Raw genomic sequence first — 23,313 nt, forward strand, 5'->3', positions numbered from 1 at the left:
TTCCTCCCTCCCTCCCTCCCTCCCTCCCTCCCTCTCTCTCTGTCTCTCCCTCTCTCTCTGCCTTTCTTTCAGATTAAAAAAAATGTATGTTTTTGGCCTTTTAGTTTTGTGTATGTGTGTATCACACGTCTGCCTGATGCCTGTGGAGGCCACAGAGTGTTGAAACTCATATACCTGTAGTTACAGACACGTGGAAGCTGCTATAGGGTCTGGGAACTGTACTTGTGTCTTCTGAAGGAGCAGCAAGGACCCTTAATCACTGAACCATCTCTCCAGTAACTAAAATTCCTAAAGAATTAAAATTAGAGTGATACACTCTCCTAAGGAAAGAATTTCCATCTTCGTGTGGTAATGGAAAGACAAGTATGACTATTTAAGGGCGTTTGTTCGGTTATGTGTTCTAACATATTTCTTTTTTTCTTTTTTTTTTTTTTTTTTTTTTTTGGTTTTTCGAGACAGGGTTTCTCTGTGTAGCTTTTGGAGCCTGTCCTGGAACTCACTTGGTAGCCCAGGCTGGCCTCGAACTCACAGAGATTTTCCTGGCTCTGCCTCCCGAGTGCTGGGATTAAAGGCGTGCGCCACCACCGCCCGGCATCTAACTTATATTTCTTTAAGAACTTGTTTATTGTATGTGTGGGTGTGGTGTCTGTGTGACGGTCATAGGACATCATTATGGATTCTGTTCTCTCTTTGACCCTTTACCTGAGTTCTGGGGATGAACTTGGGTCTTCAGGCTGGTGTCACAAGTGTTTTTATCGACTTAGCCTTCACATCAGCCTCTGTATGTGCTAAAAAGATATTTCAACTCTTGGTTGAGAATTAACTTTGAAGCTCTTAGGAAATTGAACCCCGAGGTCTGCTTTGTCAGCTGGGATAGAAAGCTTGGAGGACTGAGGTGACTGAAACTGCAGACCAGGCTGGCCTCAACCCTTGGCCTGCGTCTGCTGCCTACAGTGCTCCTGAGAGGAAAGGCTTGCACCACCAGCCTGTGCTTTAAAAGCTTTTAAAAGAATGATTGCGTTTTCAATGCTAAGTCAGCATGGCAGCCTGTTTATTGTTTTATATACTCTATGGTGTTTGATTTTTGAGACAGGTCTCGGTGTAGCCCACAATGCTTTGTGTAGTTAAGGATTCCCTTGAAGTCTTGGTTTTCTGTATCTACTACGTGCTGGTGTAAAGGTTTTCAGGACTGTGCTTGGCAAGGTCAGCTCCCTCGGAGCATCATGCCAGGTTTTCCTAATTGCTCTAGATCCCTTAGAGATAGAAATTGATCAGTTAGAAATTTTCATTCTGGTTGCTTCTTCTTCCTCCCTTGAATTAGACAGTCTTGCTTTATCCCTTAGGCTGAATTGGACCTCCTGCTTTCCTCTCCCAAGTGCTACGATTATATCTATCTTACCGTGCCTGGCTTCCCAGAGATCATTGTAGAGAACCATGTGTAGTGAACTTTTTTTTTCTTTCTTCCCTTGAGACAGGGTTTCTCAGTATAACAGCCTGGCTATCCTGGAACTCACTCTGTTGCCCAGTCTGGCCTTGAGATCCACCTGCCTCTGCCTCCTGAGTGCTAGACTTAACGGTGTGTGCCACCACCGCCCGGCTCTGTAGTGAGCATTTTAATACATGAAATAGAGACCTACCTTGCACGCACTTCGTTGGTGGAGAGCAGCTGGTGCCAGTTAGCTTCAATTGTAAAGAACAATATTTTTCAAATACGATTTTCTGTCATTTTTGTCGGACAATCTGTTCAAATATTCCCAGCTTCTAATTGAGGAGGGGTGTGGTGAGAATTTTCATTTCTTAAGTTCCCAAGGCATCAGCTGAGCATTCGTAATACATGCCGAAAGTCTTAGCACTTGGGAAGATGAGACAGGAGGGACCAGTTCTTTTTTCTGTAGCTAGACTCAGTCCCCGAACTAAGTTCCCTAGTTCTGCTGATGCTGCTCATCAGGAGGGGAAGGACATTGAATGAAACTGACTGCTTTAACACATGCTGTTTCTAAAAGTTATCTTTTTTGCCTAAACATTTAGGATTGTCTTGTTTTATATATTATCCATGGATACTGCAAATAGTCACTGGTTAGCTTTGTTTCGAGACAGAGTCTCACTGTGTAGCCCTGGCTGTCCTGGAACTTGCTCTGTAGAGGAGGCTTTTAGGAATTATGAGCTCAACCAGAAAAGACTGATTTAGAATGATCATTTGTGTGGTTAAAAATTGAGCATACCGGGAATAGAGTTGTAGCTTAGTGGTAGAGTGTCTTGCCTTCACAAGGCCCTAGGCTGACAGGTTCTTCAATACATATTAGCGTTGTAGTTTTTACACTCATTAACATTTCATTATTAGAAGCAAATTTTAAACAAATAATTGCTTTATAAAGTCCAAGGTTTTTGTTGTAAATATATTTAGAAGCATTACTTATTTTTATTTCTAACTATGTATATGTGTTGGTGTGTGTATGTGTAGTCTATGTGGGTGCCTCAGGAGGCCAGAAAGCATTAGGTCTCCTGGAGATAGAGTTACAGGCAATTGTGAGCTGTCCAATATGGGTGCTGGGACCTAAACTCAGGTCCTCTGCCAAAGCAGTACACATGGGTAACTGTGAGCCTCTCTCCAAACCCAAGTGGTAATAGTTGAAATAAAAATTTGTCCTAGTTTGGAATATTATGGACTGATTGCAGAACTTTTCAAAGCCAATTTATTTGCCCTTCAAAGAGATGGCTGGAGTGATGGGTCAGTGCTCAAAGGCATGTACTGCTTTTCAAAGGACCCAAGTTGAATTCCCAGTCCCTATGTGGAGTGGTATACAACTGTCTGTAGTTGAACTGGAGGGGATCAGCTGCTTCTGGCTTCTGTAACCACCTCTACTCAACGTGCACATACATAAATATTCTTATAATTCAAAACAATAAAATTATCCCGGTGGTGGTGGTGGTGGTGCACGCCTTTATAGTCCCAGCACTTGGGAGGCAGAGGCAGGCTGATCTCTGAGTTCAAGGTCAGCCTGGTCTACTCTGTTACACAGAGAAACCCTGTCTTGAAAAACAAAACAAAATTCTTTCAAAAAATTCCACAGGTTGTATTAGTATTAATAACTTTAATTATCTCTTTATTAAGAAATGTGGGTAAGGAACTGGAGAGGTTGCTTAGTAGTTAAGAGCATTTGTTCTTGCAGAGGACTTGACTGCTTCCAAGCATCCTTACAGCTGCTTGTGATCATCTGTAACTCTAGTTCTAGGGGATCCAGAGCCTATTCTGACCTTCATTGGCACCAGGCACTGTGGTGCACACAACATACATGGAGAAAAACACTCATACACATAAATTCTAAAATGTTTTCTTTAAGAAGAAAACGAATTAAAAATGGCGTGAGTAGATAAAACTTACAAGATAGGTAAAAGTTTCGAGGAGAAAAAGCAAGGTTGGATCAGGATCCGATGATGTGCATTGTCTTAGAAATAGACTCAGTATAAGGATCACATATTGGCAAACATGCATTTGTTAACTCTTGTGTCGGTTCCGAGAGCATACGCTTTGGTTATGTCCTTCAGAGCTCCTTTTAAGAGGGATGTCTCCTGTTTTGAAATGTAGGGCAGCAGCAATGACTCTGCGCACGGTATTATTGTCATTGCAAGCACTGTTGGCAGCTGCGGAACCAGATGACCCCCAAGATGCAGTAGTAGCGAATCAGGTAAGCAGGCCACTTTGAAAGACTTCCTTAGACGTGTGTATGTCGTTTTTAATATTTGATGTCAGCATATGAACATTCTATATCGGGACTAAATTTGGAAATGGTTTCATTGGGTACGTGGTAGAGGCTGTTTCCTAATGTATGGAGCATTGCACAGTGAGCACCCGTGTGCTGCCGTCCAGATCTAGTTTCTTTCCCACATGTGTGCTGTGCTTTGTGTGCTCATGTAGCCCTCTCTCTATACGCTTTTTGGGCTCCTCCGGTGGGAATTGTAATAGCCCTCTACCACTGGAGTGGAGCTGGCAGTAGTGGCATTGGTAGTGATGTTCATGTGGGGAGTGGAGTATTTTTTGTTTTTTTATCTTTAATCCCTCTAAGGGTAAGGCAAGTTACATCCATTCTGGCTGGTTTGGCTAATCTTATGTTATAGGAACAGAGTCATATCCACTTGTTCATTTTGCTATCTAGTCACAGTGACAGTGTTATACACGGTCTGTGGCATGAAAGGTTTAAATAACTATTATCCATACCTTTAGACAGCGTTTGCCAACCTCTTCGTTAAAATATTCCAATTTACAGAGTCAAACATCATCTATCAATTTATGAAATACTTCTCTCTTTTCTCCCTATATTTGGAATTGATTCTCAGTTCCTATGTTTTTTTTTTTGAAACGGTTTCGCTGTATAGTTTTTGGTGCCTGTCCTGGATCTCACTCTGTAGACCAGGCTGGCCTCGAACTCACAGAGATCTGCCTTGCTCTGCCTCCCAAGTGCTGGGATTAAAGGCGTGTGCCACCACTGCCCGGCCCTATGATTAATTTTTGCTTGCTTTCCTTCCATTTTTTGGGGGGTGGTTGGGGTGAGGTGGTGTTTGTGTTACAGTCCTGACTGGCTGTCCTGGACTCACTCTGTAGACCAGGCCGGCCTTGAACTCAGAGATCCACCTGCCTCTGTCTCCTGAGTGCTGGGATTAAACAAAATATTAAATGAATTGATAGGTTTTACAAAAGCCACAATGTGTGTGTGTGTGTGTGTGTGTCTGTCTGTCTGTCTAGATTAGATGACAACTTTGTGGAGACAACTACTTTTTGAGTTCCAGTTTCCAGGATGGAACTCAAGTGGTGAGGGTTCCACAGCAGGTGGCTTTTTCACGTTCCCAGTGACACATACAGACCAACACACACACACACAAATAGGAGATGTGGAACTACAAAAGAAAGAAAAATCAAACTAAATTTGCAAGCATCCTTCCTGTAAGGCATTTCTTAAAGAATTTCAGATTTGGGGCTGGAGAGGTGGCTCAGTAGTTAAGAGCACTGGTTGCTCTTTCAGAGGTCCTGAGTTCAATACCCAGCAACCTCCAGGTCACTCAAAGCCATGTGTAGTTCGATCCGGTGCCCTCTTCTGGCCTGCAGGGATCCATGCAGGCAGAACACTGTATACATAATAATAATAAAAAAACAACCACACTTCTCTTTCAAATTCATGTGGCAAATCTTACTATCCAAAAGGACTCTGAGTTTTAAATTTTCTTAAAGCATGATACAAGTTAGGGTTTTTGAGTGTTGTGTTCTTATTACTACACAGAACAGCTTGAAGAGAGGTGTCTCAGCTTGAGCTCGGCCTAGTAGCATAGTTGGTTATATTTATCAGCCAACATTCGTGTAATTTCACATGCTGCTGATTTTGTTTAGTTGTGTAATTTGTATACAGTGATTAGAACATCTCAATAATAGTTCATTTAATATTAGATGTTTGTGACCTGTACTAACTCTGTCCTTTCTTTTCACAAAGCTTCCTGTTTTGAATGACACATCCGCAGTGGGAAATGAGTCCGTTTGGGTTTGGTCACATGGGGGGCTGGGGACTGAACTGGTGACCGGGCCCTCGCTGCCGTTCACTGCTCCACAGCCCGAGCCCCCGGCCCGTCTTACATAGAGTCTTAGTTGAGCTGCTGTTACCGATCAACTGTATTGTCATGTTAATCGTTTTTTTTCCCTTCCGTGTAGTACAAACAAAATCCTGAAATGTTCAAGCAGACAGCTCGGCTTTGGGCACATGTGTATGCTGGAGCACCAGTTTCTAGTCCAGAATACACCAAAAAAATAGAAAACCTGTGTGCTATGGGCTTTGATAGGGTAAGTACGGAGGGACTGCTCTGACTTCCTCGTTCTAACTGCTCCTAGCCTTGGGCCAGGCGGGCCAGCGACGGAAAGGAAGGGTAGTTTGGGTTAGTAGTGTTTGGTTTTGAAATCAGTACTGATTCTGGTTGTTGACTCCAGTCATTGGTAGAGGAAAGAATGCATGATTTTTTCTCCGTCAAAACCGTAGTGTTTCCGGAGCTTAGCAAGTGCTTCCGTGAGATGTGATGCTGTTGTCCTTTTCTTTACAGAATGCAGTAATAGTGGCCTTGTCTTCAAAATCATGGGATGTAGAGACTGCAACAGAACTGCTTCTGAGTAACTGAGGCACGGAGCTGCTGCCAGCCATGCCCACCTCTTGAGGAGCACCAACATCTGTTATTTTTAGGATTCTGCATAAATTTCTTTTAAACTGGCATTCTTGCCTAATGATGTTATCTAGGCACCATTGGAGACTGCAAAAAAAAAAAAATTCCCTGCTCTGTAAATAAAGCTAATTAAACGTCTGTGTAAATTTACAAAGGGGAAATACTTTAATTTTTTTCTTAATAGTGTAAAAATTCATTGAGCTAAGCTAAAACCATGGAAACCCATGCTCCGTTAGTATTTAGCAGTGTAACAGACTAGCGACTTTGCTTCAGGGTTCTGTTGAATAACTAGGGTGACCCTCGAGTGAGTGTCGCCGCCACCACCGCTCACATTGTCGTGTTGCAGCAGAGCCCCCCTAAGCGTTTGAACCTGGGTCCTCTGTGCCTGTGACTTGACTTGCATGCCTGTACTTGAGTTCTTAGGATGGGGAGCTGAAAAGACCACCCTTTTAAGCATTAGGAAATTCTTGAATTATGCGATTTATCCAGATTTAGAGATGACCTAATTAGAGCCTTCTGGTCCCTGTGGACGGGTAAGGACGCTCTTATTTTTTTCCCTGTTACCATCCAGAGCTAAGATTTTCCTGGTCAGTTTCTCTGTGTTTGGTGGGAACCGTGCTGAGGAAGTGTCCTTGTTCCGTTTTTAGGTCATAGATTTGAAATGTTTTGTCTGAGTTCTTCACTGTGTAAGTAATAATGTAAAAATGGCTGCCAATTTTATTTCTCTTATAAAAGAAGTAATACTTGATGTTGCAGTATTCGCAGGTTTAATAAAAGGACCCTACTTAGTTTTTCAGTGAATTTGACATTTTTAAACTGTTGAAATCTTTGGAAACTTGAAGGATGCAGCCAACTGTTTCCATTGGTGTCCGGTGTAACTGGGACTTTATAGTTGGCTTCATCAGACACGTGAGGTGACTCTGCTTGCACTCCCCATGTCCACACATGAAAGAAGGCTGTTCGTGTCTCACTGTACATACTCAGATGCACTTAGGAATAGGCGTGCGTTATAACTCTAGCTTTCGTTATGATGTTTCTGAGAATGTGAGAATTAACCTTCCCTTCTCCTGTACATAGACTTCCTGTTCTTAATGACGTCACATCTCATTCTAAGTTCAAAGTTTGAAAATGTTCGTTTTACAAACTCAAACACTTAATTTAACCATCTTAATAAGGTTCAAATGAATTTATGTAGGCAGTTGTTACATAGGAGGTACAATTATAAATTTTGAGGACCAATGCATAAATAACAGAAATGTAATGGAATCAGTCTGAATTAAAGTAAGGCTCTCTATTGAAAGTCATATTCTAAAAGGTTTGTTTTCTTGAAGTGTTCTTCATCTTATAGTCATAAAGTGTTTGGAAAATACTTTTTGAACCTATTAACTCAGCATAACTTCATTTGACTTTTCAATAATCTTGATACTACAAGCAATAAAAGAACCATGAACTATACTATAACATTAAAGATGTGAAGGTTCTTCCAGCAACTTGTAAGGCTTTCACAGTTACCGGTGGCTTCGTGTTGCTGGTCCTGCACACTATAAACTCAAGCTGCTATGTTCTCCATGTTTGCGGATGCACACATTTCCTGTTGCAACCACATCCTTTTATTGCTGTAGTTTATTTTCTAAAGATGCCAAAGGAAACAAGTTTTTCTTTATTTATTTTAAATAGCTAAAACTGTACTTTTCTTTATATTCTGAGATTAGATGGAATTGTGTGACATTATGGACAATTTAGCTCCATTATTGATTAGAAAGTGTTTTTTTTTTTTTTTTTTTTTTTTTTTTGTAAGTGGAGGTGGCTTGATAACACTAATATTTGGATATTTAAAAGAATGAAACATTGTTGGAGTTGACTCTTTGCCTGTATTGTCAGGGTATACTGTCTGGTCAGACACAGACGAGAACTAACTCAGATGGGCAGAGTCAAGCATTACCTACTTTGCTCGTGGAGGCAGCTATGTCCTGGTTGGATTTTTTTATTTTTATTTTTATTTTTGCATATTGGCCTCAGACTGGGCCGATCCTGTGTGTACTAAATACACTGAAGGGTCCCCAGCATCCAGGAGATTGGAGAAGGTAGAACATTGGCTTTCACCGATTTTACATGATGTTGCCTTTATAGAAAGGGATTTTCAGCTGGGTGTGGTGGCAGATTCTCTTGTGATCCCAGCTCTTGGGTGCTAGGACCATGAGTTCAAGGCTCTCTGGGTTACATAAGCAAGTCTGCTTGAGATTCCTCATTTTCATTTCACGTGATAATAGCCTTTTCTGGCATATTTCCTCTCTGTCCTCTTGGGTTGTTTTGAACTTCCCAACTGGTAGGTTTAGTTTATCAAAAACAAAAACAAAAACAAAAAAAAAAAAGCTTAGGCTTTTTATTCTGGTATTAAATATGTTTAGGAAAGTATTAAAAATTCAGGCTTAGTACCCTGATGGAAATTATTTTTAAATTCTGTTTTGAGAATTTGTCAGTTTAAAATGTCCTAAAAAGTTTTTGGTCTGGGTGTGGTGGTGCATGCTTTTAGTCCTGGGCTTTTTGAGAGGCAGAGGCAACGTTTTTGAGTTCGAGGCCATTCTCGTCTACATAGTAAGTTCCACACCAGCCAGGACTCCACAGACGTTGTCGGGCACCTCCCCTCCCCAGCAATTTTAGTGAGACCTCATTTAGAGCATGCAGATTTACTACAAGTCACTGACCCTCTAGTGGGCTTTTACATGGTCCAGCGTTTTTCTTGAGCCTGGGCCTGACTTTTAGTAGAAAACTTAGTTGTGAGCCTGTTGGGATAGATCACAGGAATGTGTGACTCCAAGCACAGGATGTAGATACTTACGGCACACTGGTACTAGCCAGCTGCCCCAAGTTTGTGCTCTCAAATGTTTCTTGGTTTACTTAAACACGTAACACCTTCTAAAATATGTTAATGTTTGGAATCTTGAGTATTTTCCTTTTGAGAAGTGTAACCTATAAAACGAGATTAAAACACTTTTTATTGAAATTTTTTATATTCCTGATTGTTGGTGGCATGTAACACTATGCAAAAATCTTTGTCTGCAGGAAGGGACGGCAGCAGGGTTGTTCATTAGTCACTGGGAATGCAGCATGCTACGTTACTGGTCAGGCTGCTGGGCACATTTACCAGTGGGAAAAGCAAAGCTCGATTGTAAGCTCCTGGTAGGAGCTTGTATACCTGCAGTAGAAGAAGGGCATTTTCCAAATCCAGTGTAGCAAGACCAGAAGTGAATCCTTGGTGGTATAAGGAATTAAGATGAATTTGGGCAGAGGAGTGGAGTCAGGTATATTGTGTACATAGAGGGAACAGCGTTTAGATAGGAAGAAGGAAAAGGAAGGTGTCTGTTTACAGTTAACTTTATTTCATTGGACTTTGACGTAATGATTCTGTATTAATCACTTGTTCTAGCTTCAAGGAGTTGATGTTTCCAAGTCGCATTTCCACCTTTCAGTCCCTGTTGCAGTAAATGCATACCCATCAGCCTGTTGGCGTCCCTGAGGAGGCAAGCCCCAGTCCTCACTGTTGCAGAGCCTTTTCCCAAGCATGGCCTGCAGTGTCTGCACAGGTGGTGATAGACTCTGTCTGCACTGGTGCCATGCACAGTACAGATCCACTGCATAAGGTCGGGAGAGTGCCGGGCTCTCTCTTGCTGTTGTCGTCGTCCTTACTGCTAGGACCGCAGAAGCCTGCACTTGTCACCAGCAGGTGCCATGACTGTCTCACCTTTGGCCTGGTTCTCCCCACCACGCTGCTGTCTGGGATGAGGTGGGGTGTAGTTTTGTTGGTTCTGAGAGAAGTGGATCCAGTCCTTGCACTGTGTGTGCTGCTCCTGATCATGTCTGCTTCCGGTCACCTACTTTTTACAGGCATCATAATAAAAGCTAGACAATTTCTTTGGGGGAAAAGAGACTTATTTAATGTAATTTAAAAGACTTTTCCAATAGAAAATGAAATATTATTGAAAATATCTATTTTTTAGCTTTCAGCAATTGATGGTGCTTTGTTGTGGTGTCCGCTGGAAGTTACTGCCATTATAGGATTTTCATTAACCTCACTGGGAAAGACCCTTGCTTGTTAGCTTCTTTAGATCTCTAAACAGTTTGTTAGTGATGGTAAATCCTGTAGGAGGGTCTATTCTGAGCCATTAACTTCCTGTAAGGGGAAAATGGGCTGGTTACCAGAAATACCATTGAAGCAGGGTGGGCTGCGGGTGGAGGGTTGGGTGTTTGTCTTGAGAATTAAAAACTACGAAACACTTTTGTATACAACTGAATTTTTAAAAAATAAACACATTTTTAAAGATGTTGAATTTTCCCCCTTATTGGGAATTCTTAAAAATAAATGCATGCATGTCGTCCCCCCCCCCCCCACCACATGGTTTATGTATTATTTCTGGACAAGGAGTTAAGCCTTCACATTAACCTCGGAGCAGGAAAATGCTTTCCCCAGTTTTATAGCAATGGTGCAAGTGCTAATAGGTTCTATCTACCAAGTGTGCTGGGTCTTTGAATTGCAAAGGGTTGAAGCTCCTAGTCCAACTTGCTTATTTGAATGTGGGATATTGTCTGACTGAGCTCTGGCCCTGGGTTTCAAGTTCTCCACTTTAGCTGGTGGTTGAGGCAGCACTATTAAGTTTTCATATAAGCGCACACGTCCTGGAAAGGTTGCATGGTACATGAAGACTCTAGATGGTCTTCGTATGTCCTGGATTTTAAATTTAGTTTTTAAGATAAGATGACAGAGTCTGGTGGAGGATGTCTGATCTCAGCACCCAGGAGGCAGGCAGATAGGGAGATAAGTCTGAGTCCAACCTGGTCTGTATGTCCCGTTCCAGGCTTGAGAGAGCTACATAGTTTGACCCTATCACAAAAGGCCAGGACTTTTCTGATCCTGTTCTTTAGGTAAATATGTCTAGTGTTTAGCCCCATTTGTAAAAATCGGATGAAATGATAGAGCTAGCTCTCCAGTCTGGTGGCACATTGCTCGATTCCCAGTATTTGCGAAGTGGACGAGACCTTGCCTCAAATGACTAAAGAGGTAAGGGAGGACTTAAAAGTCATATTGAGGATCTTTCTCTTTTGGTCCCTGCCTTATCCCTTGCGAAGGGGTCTCACTGGGATTACAGGTATGTGTCTATGCCTGGATTTTTAAATTTTTATTTTTTAAATATGGTGCTGGGGCTCAAGTGCAGATCCCCATGTTCAGTGAGGAATCACCCTTACCTCCCAAACCATCCCCAGCACCCCTTAGCTTTGGCCTTCATTTTGTAACGGAGGCCTACTGTGCTATTGTGGGTGACCCGCTCAGAGGAGTTTTGGACCTGGAGAGGAGAAAAGGACGGTGCGATCAGCTGGAGCGTGGGCAAATTAACAACAGGACAGTTAATGAGATGTGCACAGGGAAGGCCAGGCCAGGCGGGAAGAGAGTGGGGACCGGCCGCAGGAGACTGCTCAGAGAGCGTGGGGGTCACAAGGAGACTTCCCTGCCGGTTTTAATTTCTTAATTATATAAAGTGGAGGTTCCTACCTTGGTTCTTCAGCCCAGTTTTTGAGAGATGAAAGCAGGCTGGTACAGGAGCTCAGAGGTGGCTGTAGCATGTGCAAGGCTCTGGGCTCCATTCCCAGTACTGTGCACCCGACCCCAGCAAAGCCTGTCTTCACTGGCATCTCTTCACCGATCCTTTTACTACCCTTCGGACTTCTAATTCCTGTTGGTCACTGTTTCTTCACCACCCTTTTGAACTGCTTTTCAAATGTGTTTCTATTGTTCTCCTCCACAACCCACGGAGTCTAGGCTAGCCCGGGAGATACATAGCATAACTCTGAAAAGTAAAACAACCACCACAATACCACTAGAAAACCAAATCAAAAATCTTCTGCTTCACTGTCTTATCCTTTCTCAGAACTGAGTCTGGCCTTAGCATCTTCACGCTAGGGTCTGTGTGAAAATCCATACCCCCTTAAAGTTAGACAACCTAAAACTAACCACAAAACAGCATCAATTGGTGGTGTGGCTTGGATCTATATGGCTATGGCTTGCCAACAATATTCTGTAGACAGAATGCACCCTTGGACCTTTGGAGAGACCTATACCATGGATCAGCACCTGCAGAGTGCAGTGATGGAGCTCTAATACAGGACACCGCACCATGCACCTGTGCACATGGCTGCTCCTTAGTCTTCCAGCTGTGATGCAGCTGGTGCGGCCCTTGCCAGGGACCAGCACCATACTCTTTAGACAAAGTGAACAACAAAAATGTGCTAAGTTACGCATACCTCCTAGATTTTGCCAGCTTGGCCTTATCTTAAGCTTATACTGTATAATCGCTAATGTTCGTGGGTTTTTGTTTTATTTTGTTGTGTGTGTGTGTTTCCTTTTTGTTAACACAGGTTTCATGTTATAAAAGCCTAGACTGGCTTGGAGGTTACTATAAAGTCCAGGCTGGCTTCAAACTTGGTCATCCTTCTGACTTTTATCACAAGTGCCTGGATTGCAAGTTTATGTGACTATGCCTCAAACTATTCATAGCCAAAGCATACAGTCCTGTGAGGATCCATAAAGAAATAGTTGGATAGGTAGGTACAGACCATTGAGTAAGGCTGTCTTATTTTACAACTGGTTAGATATGTGGGCTGATTTTCCTCTTATTTTAACTCCAGGTGTGGTAGTGCACACCCTTAATCCTAGTAAGTGGAAGGAAGATGTAGGCAAGATCTATGTAGGCTCAAGGCCAGTGTGGTCTACACAGTTGCAGAACAGCCAGGGCCCCACAGAGAGACTGCCTCAAAAAACAAACAAACTGATACAGATTCCCTGCCATGCCATCACCAGGCAGCAGATAGATGCGAAGACAGTATAACTGTTTGCAGAGGGCAAGGGAACCCAGAAGCTTGACAAATCAGCAGCTGCAAAATGAGATTTGGCCGGCAGTCTGGCTTCCTGCTGTCCCGGCATGCGGCTAACTAAAAGACGTAGGATCTTACTAATGGAAGGAAATTCCTCTTGAGATCACAGTAACGGCATGAAGATGTGGTAGCTTCCTGGTCTGTACATGAGTTTGCGGGTGCACATGTATTTTGTCCATTGGGGTCCAGAGATTAACCTTAAATGTTCCTCATGATCTATCTCCCTTGTTTGTAGAGACAGGGTCTCTTACTGGGACCTGGGGCTTGCAGGCTAGGCTAGGTGGCCACCAAGACCCAGAAATCATCTGTTTCTGCCTCCCCAGTGCTGGATTATAATTGTGCTACCAGCCCCAACCTTTTCTGTGGTGCTGGGGGAGGTGAGTACTTCACCAGCTAAGCTGTTTCCTCAGTCCACAGTTAAGCCTCAGGAAGAGGAAAGATGGAAAGATCATTCCTATCACTCAAAGGGATTCAGTGAGAAAGCTAAGTTCATACATGTGAACTTTGACTGCAGAATCACGGGGTGGGGGTGGGGGTGGGGGTGGCCGAGACCCAGTGGTACATACATGCACAGTGTTTACAAGGCCCCGGGTGGGACTGCAGCATCATAAGGCAAACAAAGACACTACTGGGCATGTGTCGGTAGCTCTTGGCAAGCATTTGTAAAGCCCTGCTTGAACTTAGTCCTCAGTTCCAAGAAAAGGAAAGACAAAGAAACAGCTATGCAAACTAAACTGTTCACCAAACGTTTGAAAATGGCACCATGTACTAATGAACATCATCAGTACAGGAAGAAAAGCTGAAAATATAACTTGCCCGAAATATACCTGCACAGTGGTACAGCCCTGTAACCCCAGCATTCAGGAGGAGAGCCTGGACTATGTGGACTATCACAAAATAACCACTGACTGCACATGTAAGAAAGTGCTGAACAGGGCAGCCTGGGCTATAACAGCTCTCACAGTGAAAACCTGTCTCGAGCAAAGACAACTCTCCAAAATAATAAAGTTTAAGGAATGCAGAAAATATTTTTAGAAAAACATGGCATATTTTTAGCAAATTAATTTTACCAGCACAATGTTTATAAGCACATTTTGTTTCACAATATTGGTAACAGCCAGAAAATAAATTGGAGCTAGGGGAAATCTGAAAATAAAACACCACTATTTCTTGACTATGGAAACTTCCGAAGTTTGAGTGAAGAACACCTTTGTTGTTCGGAAACAGCTCAGGCTGGCCTCAGAATCAGTCCTTGCCTCCTGTCCCGAGTGCTGGAATTCCAGATCTACGTCACCATGGCTGGCTTGATTACAGGGCATTTCTAACTACTAGTCCCATTCTCAGCTCAAGTAGCAGGCGGTGTAGAGATTTCCAGATGTTCAAACTTGGTCTTCCATTGCGATTTTCTGAGGAACATGAACATATCCACCCCAGCGGAGAAACTACACAAAGGGAAGATGCTATTAGCACCTGGTGATTTCTGGGAGGAAGGAAGAGAGGTCCACACTGGCACCTGTCCTGTAGCCCAGTGCTGCCTGCCAGTGTGAGGCAGGACCAGAGTACTCCATGTGGAGAGCAAGAGAAGAGACTGTGGGGTAGCTCCCGGGTACAGCACTGTGCTAGCCTTCCCTGGAGTGGAGGGCAGGAATTGGTGATCAAGTGTGTATTCTACTTAAGAACAGGAAACCAAGGAGTCGAAAATTCTAGGAAAGCAGGCACTGGAGTTAAGTCAATGAAACTCCGTAAGAAACGATGCTTTTAAGTCTGGCGGTGGCAGTGGCCACAGGCTGGCCTCTGAGTTCCACAATAGCCAGAGCTGTTACACAGAGAAACCCTGTCCTAAAAATACAAAATAAATCAGAACGAAAAGAAAAAAAAATGGTGCTTTTAATCAATGGATGCAACCAGATCACAGCATAAACAAATGGTTTCCAACAAGTCTCTAAAGAAATGTGGGCTTGTCTTGTGTATTGACGGCTGTTGTGTGAAGGCTGGGGTATATCTCAGGGTAGAGCATGTCAAGCATGTGTGAAGCCCAGGGTTCAACACCCAGAACTGCCAAAAATGTGTTGCATGTGTATATGTGCTTTTAAGATTTACTGAGAAATAATCTACCTACTACTATACAGTCCACTCCTAGTATGTAATTCAATACATAAATCAAAAATATAATTATTGCCAATAAAATTGGAGAAAAAACTCGAGTGTATAATCCCATGATTTAATACACAAAATTTGTACATCTACCACAATCCATTCTAGAAGGGTTTTCCTGCTCTGAGCAGGAGACTTGCGGGTCTCCAGAGCTGCTGTCATGACAGGGTCTTGGGAAATCCTCCCCTGCAGTACGGCACCATCCATACAGGGTGTGGCAGGGCAGGCCTGGAAGCCCAGCACTAGCGTTGGAGGGGCAGGAGGACCCAGGAAGTTAAAGGCCTTTCTTGGCTATACAGCTAGTTCAAATGGGCTCAAATACATGAGATCCTGTAGTAAATAAGCAGACCGATTCCTGTTTCTCACACTGCTGTCTGTGGCTATCCCTCTTGTCTCGGAGATCTCTATCTAGAGTAGACCTCTCTACTCTAGCTCCTACTGCTTACTCCATGTAGCAGTCATGCTATTTTTAAGAAATCAGATGCCTGCACATTTGGCTTTTAGCCAATTAAGAGTAAACTTGTTTCCTTATCATGATACTGTGTATGACTTGACTATCTGCTGACTTCCCAACCACCTTCCTCCCCTTTTTGTGATAGGGACTCAACTGTGTAGCCCCGTCTGGTCTGGAACTCCCGTTGTAGACTAGGCTGGCTTTGAACTCAGATCATCCTGCCTCGGCCTCCTGGGATTAATGGCATGCACGACTATGCCCATTGAGGGCCACAGATCCCCGACCTTATACTATGCTGCCCTGCTAGGTAGAGAAACTGCAGTTGGTTCTATCTCAAGCTCCTTCTGAAACAAATGAGCGCAGTGCTGTCTACAAAGGGAATGCATTTCGTTTGGAACATGGTCTCTGCTAGATGATGATGGGAACAACTAGCTGCAAAGCGGAGAAAGGCAGCTGTTTAGCAACAGGTATTGATAAGGGAACATGACCTGGAAATACCCCCACCTCAAGTCTTGATCATCACCTTGGCCCAAAAACCTTAGAAATGAGATATATGTCTGTGCAACAATTTGAGGCAAGACAACCAATCAGGTTATTATTCTTACATTGTGTATCTGTGAAAGCTTGAAGCTCTGGTGTCCAGGTTGAAGTCTAAGGCTTGGATAGGGGGAGCCATCACAGCTATCTAGGGGTTGAGGGAGGAGGATTAGGTGTTCAAGTTCATCCTCAGCTACAGTGAGTTCAAGGACAGCTTGGGCATGAGACTGCATTAAGAAGAAACACTTAACTACATGGGGTTGGGGGTGTTGGAGAAAGAGAGCTTAGAGCTTAAGAGCTTACAGAGAGAGGACTGAGGCCCAGTTCCCAGCACCCACATGGGGGCCATCAACTCCAGTTCCAGGGGAACCAACAATCCTTTCTACCCCCAACGGGATCAGGCATGCAAGTGGTACAGACATACATACATACATGCGTGAGAGAGAGAGAGAGAGAGAGAGAGAGAGAGAGAGAGAGAGAGAGAGAGAGAGAGAAGGGGGAGGGAGAGAGAGAGAGAGAGAAGGGGGAGAGGGGGAGGGAGGGAGAGAGGGAGAGAGGGAGAGAGAGAGAGAGAGAGAGAGAGAGAGAGAGAGAGAGAGAGATGGAATTCAGAAGGTTCTGCACCCTGATGGCCAGATTACCTGAGTAGGCAGCAAGTGCTGTTGTCGGAGCAGGTAGACTTGTTGAAATGAAGACAAAGAAGTCTCGACAATACATCTGTCCATCAGTACCGAGATTGGTTGAGGCCAACCAGAGGTACGCCCTCACCCCTTACGGATACTCAAGGCCCATATGAAAGGGTGCAGTGGTCACATATGACGACACCTTTTCTCCCTTTGACTTCATTCTGAGATTGCTCATCATACACTAAATAACATACACTTTTGTTAAAGTGCTAAACCATATATATTGTCTTGTTTGGGGAATAATGTTCCCCCCACCCCCGAAAATATTCTTATAGAATCCATGAATGTCAAGGGGCCAACTGCAGGGAGCATCAGCTATAAAATGACAAACCCATAAAAGGTAAAATATGAAGCTAGCCTGATGGTCTGTCTTACCTCATTCTGTTCATCTCTTCTGTCCACAGTGGGATCTGATCAGTCTCCATTCTTAAACTAGTATATCATGTCCACCACTTACCCCAGGAACAGTAGGAAACAATGACCATTCTTAAGTTTAGGTTAAAGAACAGATTGGAAAATTTCCCAAAGATCCTCTAGAATGGATTGATTGTCAGTGTTTCCTTCTTTGGGCACCGTAAGCTCCACCAGAGGCTCAAATGGACAGTGTGCGACATGAGGTGCATGAACACTCAGGGCTCCACACTTCTACGTGATGCTGCATTTCTTGGTTTTATTTGAAACAGTGCATATTTTTAAGCATTTTATGGAAGGATTTTACACTTGTCATTTACACAAATTACAAGGTTCTGCTTAAAGTCTTTTAAAAAATTCTAAAAACCCAGCCCATGTGCAGCACGGGATATGCAAAACTACTTTACATTATACACACTTCTTATCAAAGGAGATACAAAACTCTGGCTTGTAGTTTAGACAAATACAAGAAGCTTCAAACTAGACACAAAGGGTTAACAGTAATTCTCAAATATAATCTGCACTTTTGTGTTGTATTTCTCTGAGATGTAAGGATCAAATTCCTAAGAGATTTTACATTTTCTTTTTTAAAGAAAACCTGACCCATTTCCAGTAAACAAGTCCCTCGCTATTTGCTTAATCCTTGGCCAGCTGACTTAGTGCAGAGATCTAGTCCTCTTCCACTGACACACCCATGAGGAACAGGCCCCGGAGTAACTGTTCTGCCGCAAAACTCCAAAGAGCCAGGGATGTGGGCAGTAATGCTGTGTTCTCTTTAGTCTAAAGACCCATGAGCCTTCCTTCTTACCCCTTGTGAGTAACCGCTCAACACAGAGGTTCACTGGGTTCCAGAATGCAGTTGTGTTGTTGGCAAACTGGTGGCCCTGACCTTCAAACTTCTTCTAAATAGAATACACCACTGGTGATTGACTGAGGGACCGTACTGATCTGTATGCATAGATACTCTGTCAGTATATTGGAGGCAATGTTTGCATTTTCTAGAGGGTTATGAAGAGGCAACAGGAAGAGGAGGGCTTTTATGCCCTTTCAAGAAATATTGTTTCTGTCATTGGTATCCACTGTTCTCTAGCCATCTTCTGACACCTAAACATGTATATGTAAAACAGATAACTTAAGACAAGCCGATCTTTCACCCAGTCAGTTTACAGCCAACTCTCAATTATCTATGAGAACTGAAGTGACATATATTATCTGTGAATTTTATCCTGAAGAAATTTTGACCCTTCATTGATTTTATACATCCCATCCAGACCAAGTCACAATACGAACAGAGCAGCACATTTGCTTTGGGAACAAGCCAAGTGGGAAGAGTAGAGACAGGCAAAACCTCTTGAGGAGGAGAAAAAAAATTAATTTCAAGTTTCTCCTCAGTCGTTCTCGAAGGTGCCTTCCTTCTTCTCCTGTGTATGGCCACTCCAGACTAACCACTTGCAGCCCAGCCACTTCCTCCACAGATAACTGAGAGTTGACGGGACTCATTCCCTTCTTTGTGACTTTAGCCCTTTACATAACAGTTCCTAAGAAAGGAAAGCATGATAGAAAGATGAAAGACTTCCATAGGACATCTACAAGCATTTATTTTATGCAAAAATTCAATGATTATGTGCACACAAATGGTGTGCACATTATCTATGCTGAACAATGGATGTGAAGGAACAGAGTATTGTAACAGTTGTCTGTAAAATAAAGTTAAAAACTGAGCCCCAATTATCAGACAAAAATAAAACTCTTCTTTCCTAACAGCCTGGTACTTAAGGTTGACAGCAGCAACCCTACGCATCTCAGTTTTCTCAGAAAGCTGCCAGTGTCCATCTACTTCTATCACAAAGGAAAAACAAAAAACAACTTTTTTTACATTAATAATAAAAATCTGATGACAAAAATTATAAAACCAAATCCTGGACAGTCTTTACTCCTTTAAAATCCCAAATATTCCAACATAATCATAGGAGTAAAAACCATTTTAAAGTGATATTCCTTATGAAACATATGTACATTTATTGCAAATTATATTAAACTAAAATGGGAGAAATCATAATATGAAGTATTTATGACTTGCAAATCAATAATAATTTTAATTATTTTCTCATTCTGATAAAAATCAGATAGCAACATTTATAAAATTGCCACGACATTACTTTTCATAGCAGGTAACAGAAATCTGTACATCTCATTATTTGCAGAAAAGTAGACAGGCAGAAAGAATAATACATAAGTTTCCAAAAGGAAAACAAAGAACTATGTCGTCTGCTCTCTTGTAGACACCTGCTCCCTGTGTGGCTCCAGATGGACGAGCTCTGACAGTGAGGAGGACACATCACTCCGACGTGACAGCTGCAGCATGGAAAGAATGGGTCGCATGGGCGCCTGTGAGCTCCAGATATGCAGGAACTGGAACCAAGTGTTAAGCAATTTGCTTAATTATTGACTTTTCACAGGAAAAGTCTGGGGGAAGGAAGAACAGAGACGCTTTTAGCCTCTCTCTAAAGTCTGCTGTACATTTCCACCAGAGGACTGTGGCTGTGGAAAAAGGAAGGCTAGCTTCTCTCAGTTTTCAAGGCAGAAAGTGTGTATTTGAAGTGAGCTTCGTTTTCTGTTTGGGGACATTTGAATCCCAGTTTTTACAGAACCTGGAATCTGCTTCTGTTTGGCCTTCATTTTCTCCCTGTGCAAGTTCTCTTTTTACCTTGGGAACAGAAGAACATAAAGTGAGAACACAGAAGGAGCAGCCAACAGAACCGTCTACCGAGTTTCATGCTTTCAACCCCAAGTGTGAACTAACACTCACTTTTCACTAGCTTTAGGGAAAAAAACGAAACACCAACACACAAGTCTCTCTCTGATTTGCTGCTAAGTACTGTGGTCAGGGCATATTTGTTTACAATGCTAAACCATCCATCTTGATTAATTGCAGGTTTTTAATCAATTCTTTCGAAAATGAAATTACAAGAAAAGAACTACTACTAGACACTAGACAGCAAATTTATAACTAGCAAAGCAAGCCTTCATTTCTGGACTGTGCAAACAAACATAATTTAGAACAGTAAACCATAACCTACACTACGCAGACACAACACAACACAAGGAAAATGTCGTCCGGGTCAGTTAACAGGTTGGCAGAATGATACTTCTATGACAGACTCAAATCCCTAACCTACAGGAGAGGGGCCATGTCTCCTGTCTCTTTGGGAGAAAGAAGTGACCAATTATCTGGTAAATGGCCTGTGGGGTTTGCGGATGGACATGCCCTGGTGGGGATTTCTTCTTCTTCCCTGAGAGGAGCAGCTGTGAGATGTTCTGTATGTTGAATGTGTTGCTCTGATTGGTTAATAAATAAAACACTGATTGGCCAGTAGCCAGGCAGGAAGTATAGGCGGGACAAGGAGAGAGGAGAATTCTGGGAAGTGGAAGGCTGAGGCAGAGGAGACACTGCCAGCCGCCACCATGAGTACCAACATATAAGACACTGGTAAGCCACGAGCTATGTGGCAAGATAACCATTTATAGAAATGGATTAATTTAAGATGTAAGAACAAGAAGCCTGCCACGGCCATACAGTTCATAAGGAACACAAGTCTCTGTGTTTACTGGGTTGGGTCTGAGCAGCTGCAGGACTGGCGGGTGAGGAGATTTGTCCCGACCGTGGGCCAGGCAGGACCAGGAAAGCTCCAGCTCCAGGAGCAGCTGTGGCTGTTCATTCGTGGTTTCCATAGATGGGAAGTGCAGGTGACGGATCATGGGCTTTGCACATGCTTGACCAATGCTCCCTCATATTTTTCCATATTCTTAACAGATTAATCAGTGTTAAGACTCTGTCTTCTTTATAGTTCACCTTTGGAATAAGATAGAGTCCTAAACCTGTTAACTTCACAAAGATGGAATGCTAAAAGGCGAAGTAACCACAAGGATTCCCATAGGATTTTAGATTAATACCATGCTGTCCAAGAGCCCTGTGTAGGCTGCCTCCCATCCCTGACTCTACAGAGCTCCTGGCTGCTCTCACAGTGGCCAATGAACTGCTCTCACAGTGGCAAGAACTGGCTAGACTCCATCCAGTCTGTGTCCCAAAGGAAAATGTTAGTGCTACTTTGATGAAGAAGAAATTTACTTGTTACTGAAAGTATATTTATATGAGACTTAATAGATAAACCTGGCATGGTGCCACAGGACTGTAATCTACATATTCAGGAGACTGAGGCTTGACAGTAACGTCAAAGCCAACTTTAGCAACCCTGCCTCAAACAAACAGGTGCCTAACAGGAGGTTATGTTGTGTTCTTACTACAAAGAAACCAATAAATCAATCCTCTTGCTTAACAGAGACTGGAATTCCAAGATCCTTGAACTCCCAAGATCACACAATGAGCATGCCAGGCAGACATGGACCAAAAGAAAACCATCAAGTCATCCATTATCACATCTCTTTAAAGTTCAAGTTTCCTACAAGTCATAAGCTTGAAGACTGTTTGCCCACTGTCTTGCTTATTTGTTAAGACAGGTTCTCGCTGGGTTGCGGCGGCGGCGTTGGTGGCGCACGCCTTTAATCCCAGCACTCGGGAGGCAGAGGCAGGCGGATCTCTGTGAGTTCTAGGCCAGCCTGGGCTACAGAGTGAGATCTAGGAAAACTACACAAAGAAACAAACAAACAAAAAAAAAAGGTTCTCACCGAGCCCAGGGTGGCCTCAAAATCCACTCAGAGCCGAGGATGACTTTCCAAGTCTGACCCTCTGCCTCTACCTTGGAGGACTACACACATGTGAACCCATGCCTAGCTAATGTGACGTTCGAGATCAGCTCAGATGTACCCTAGCCACCTCCACTGGTGTTTATGAATAATTTCCTCCTCATGGAAGAACCTGGCCTTCAGTATAAGGAAAACATTAAGAATTAGTAATATTTGCTGGTATTTTTTGTTTGTATTTGTCTTTTATTTTTATATCTTTAAATTTATTATAGAGGCTGGAGAGATGGCTCAGTGGTAAGAGTACTGATTGCTCTTCCAGAGGACCTAGGCTCAATTGCTAGCACGAAATGGCAGCTCACAACTGTTTTTAACTCCAGTTCCAGAGGATACAAGGCCTTCACAGACATACATGTAGGTGAAACAACCATACACATAAAAAACTAAATTAAATCTACAAATGTACTCCATTTGCTGTGGGATGCACCAGGGCCAGGCTCTGTTATAGGTGGTTCCATTTCCACTGTGTGTGGTCTGGACTCAGAGCTCAGGTGCCAGCCGTGGCAGCCAGTGCCTTACAGGCCAAGTCATCTGCACTAGGCCCTTGTTTATGATTTTTTTTAAATAAAAAGTCTGAGCACGAGCAGAGTTTGACCTGTCCATACATCTGAGGTATGGAATTAAAGCCTTTGTTTTTGGTTTTATGTAGCTCAGGCTGACCTGGAACTCACAACACTACTTTTTGCTTGGTTTAGTTTGGTTTTTTGAGACAGGATTTCTCTGATTAACAGTCCTGGAACTCACTCTGTAGATCAGGCTGGCCTCGAACTCAGAGAGCCGCCCGCCTCTGCCTCCCGAGTGCTGGGATTAAAAGTGTGCACCACCACCGTCTGGCCCACAACACTACTTTCAATGCAGAACTTTAAAGACAGTTTGCAAACTCATTGAAGGGAACTAGAGAAACATCTTTCTTCAAGCAACAAAACTCAGAGCCAAGACAAACATCCAGCTGTTGAGACCTGTTCTAATAAAATAAGATGAAGGAGGTGGGGAACAACAAGAAAGGGAGAAATAATAGGACACTGAATGCTCACAGGATAAAAAATATTTCAAAATAACTGATTCAGAGAAGAAATATATCTGCAGTTATCAGTGTTAACAGGCTACTGAGGTGGACATGATATATTTGAAGCAATGGCCGTGCTTTTTTTCTCCTAAGGTAGGGCTGACCACAGCAACTTTTCCTATTAC

General features: G+C 43.0%; 2 protein-coding genes across 4 annotated transcripts in view; one reads left to right on the forward strand and one right to left on the reverse strand.

Moving 5' to 3' along the window:
• Positions 1–9,199, forward strand: part of Ube2k (ubiquitin conjugating enzyme E2 K) — a 63,081-nt gene extending 53,882 nt beyond the window's left edge. For all 3 annotated transcript variants that reach the window (XM_028882240.2, XM_028882241.2, XM_037209049.1), the window contains 3 exons: positions 3,587–3,686; positions 5,696–5,824; positions 6,079–9,199. In XM_028882240.2, coding sequence (XP_028738073.1) covers positions 3,587–3,686; positions 5,696–5,824; positions 6,079–6,153 — 304 coding nt within the window. In that variant the 3' untranslated portion in view covers positions 6,154–9,199. The remainder of the gene's footprint in view (positions 1–3,586; positions 3,687–5,695; positions 5,825–6,078) is intronic.
• Positions 9,200–17,596: 8,397 nt separating this feature from the next.
• The window catches only part of Pds5a (PDS5 cohesin associated factor A), a 115,323-nt gene continuing 109,606 nt past the window's right edge, over positions 17,597–23,313 (reverse strand). The window contains exon 33 of the mRNA XM_028882242.2: positions 17,597–20,068. Within this exon, the coding sequence (XP_028738075.1) occupies positions 20,065–20,068 (4 nt within the window). The 3' untranslated portion in view covers positions 17,597–20,064. The remainder of the gene's footprint in view (positions 20,069–23,313) is intronic.

This window comes from Peromyscus leucopus, chromosome 10, assembly GCF_004664715.2.
Source record: "Peromyscus leucopus breed LL Stock chromosome 10, UCI_PerLeu_2.1, whole genome shotgun sequence".
NCBI classification, from domain to species: domain Eukaryota; kingdom Metazoa; phylum Chordata; class Mammalia; order Rodentia; family Cricetidae; genus Peromyscus; species Peromyscus leucopus.